The 1,067-nt window shown below is 61.6% G+C and overlaps 1 protein-coding gene across 1 annotated transcript in view; it reads left to right on the plus strand.

Annotated features, from left to right (window-relative positions):
* The first annotated feature begins 415 nt into the window (after positions 1-415).
* Positions 416-1,067, plus strand: part of TAPT1 (transmembrane anterior posterior transformation 1) — a 59,621-nt gene continuing 58,969 nt past the window's right edge. The window contains exon 1 of the mRNA XM_005878133.2: positions 416-608. Coding sequence (XP_005878195.2) covers positions 416-608 — 193 coding nt within the window. The remainder of the gene's footprint in view (positions 609-1,067) is intronic.

Below are 1,067 nucleotides of genomic sequence, written 5' to 3' on the forward strand. Positions count from 1 at the left end.
AGGCAGAGAATGTAATGGAGGATGGTCACAGGAGGGTTTACAAATGTAATCCTGTGAACCGTTCCTCCCTCACTTGGGAGGACAGAGGGTCAGTTCCCAGCTGGAGGGCTTAGTCCATCTTGGTCCCTCAGCGCAGCGGTCAGCGCTAAGGGTGCTGCCCCCAGCACGCTGCCCAGAAGGCAGCCACTCACTCTGTCCTCAACTTGCCCTGAGCTTGCAGCCAGGTACTCACTAGTGTCAACTACCCTCTCGGTCTTTTGATGAATCAACAGGAACTCCGGTTTTGCTCTATGCAGGCCCTTTTCATGTGGTTCTCAAGTGTGGGTCTAGGGGAGTTTTGACAGCTGAATGTGCGGGCAGGAATTCCTTTTCCTTTTCCTCGTCAAACGGGACACAGGTGGATTCTGAAGTTGGCATGTGGGAAACTGACCCACCACCGTCCCCCTCCTGGGAGCGCGCAGCAACCACGTGGGAAGTGGGTGGCAAAGGTCCCCGGCCCCTTTCCGATCACCTCCACTCCGGAGACACCAGTGGCAGGTGGGCTGACCCCGCGCTGGGTGCCAATCACATGCCACAGCTGCAAGGGGAGGTGCGCCCCAGGAAAGCAGGTGATGGAGCGAGGGCGCGGCAGCCAAGCGCCCTATCCTAACCCGGAGGACAGCCTAGGGGACAGCCTAGAGCCGTCTCCTAACCCGGGGGACACCTAGGGGACAGCCTAGAGCCCTATCCTAACCCGGGGGACACCTAGGGGACAGCCTAGAGCCGTCTCCTAACCCGGGGGACACCTAGGGGACAGCCTAGAGCCGTCTCCTAACCCGGGGGACACCTAGGGGACAGCCTAGAGCCGTCTCCTAACCCGGGCGCGCGAAAAGCACAAAGCACCCCGCTTCTTGGGCCGAGTCCCGAAGCCTGTCGCTCCCCTCCACACCCCCCCCCCCCCCCCCCGGGCAGCCTCCCCAAGAGCCTTCCTGCCCAAGTGCTTTGGAAACTGTCCACGGAAACCCAGAGGCCAGGGAATGTGACGGGCGACCGTCATGCAGCCGAGCGGGAGCCCGAATAGCGGACAC

The sequence above is a fragment of the Myotis brandtii genome, unplaced genomic scaffold (assembly GCF_000412655.1).
Source record: "Myotis brandtii unplaced genomic scaffold, ASM41265v1 scaffold547, whole genome shotgun sequence".
In the NCBI taxonomy this organism is placed as follows: Eukaryota; Metazoa; Chordata; class Mammalia; order Chiroptera; family Vespertilionidae; genus Myotis; species Myotis brandtii.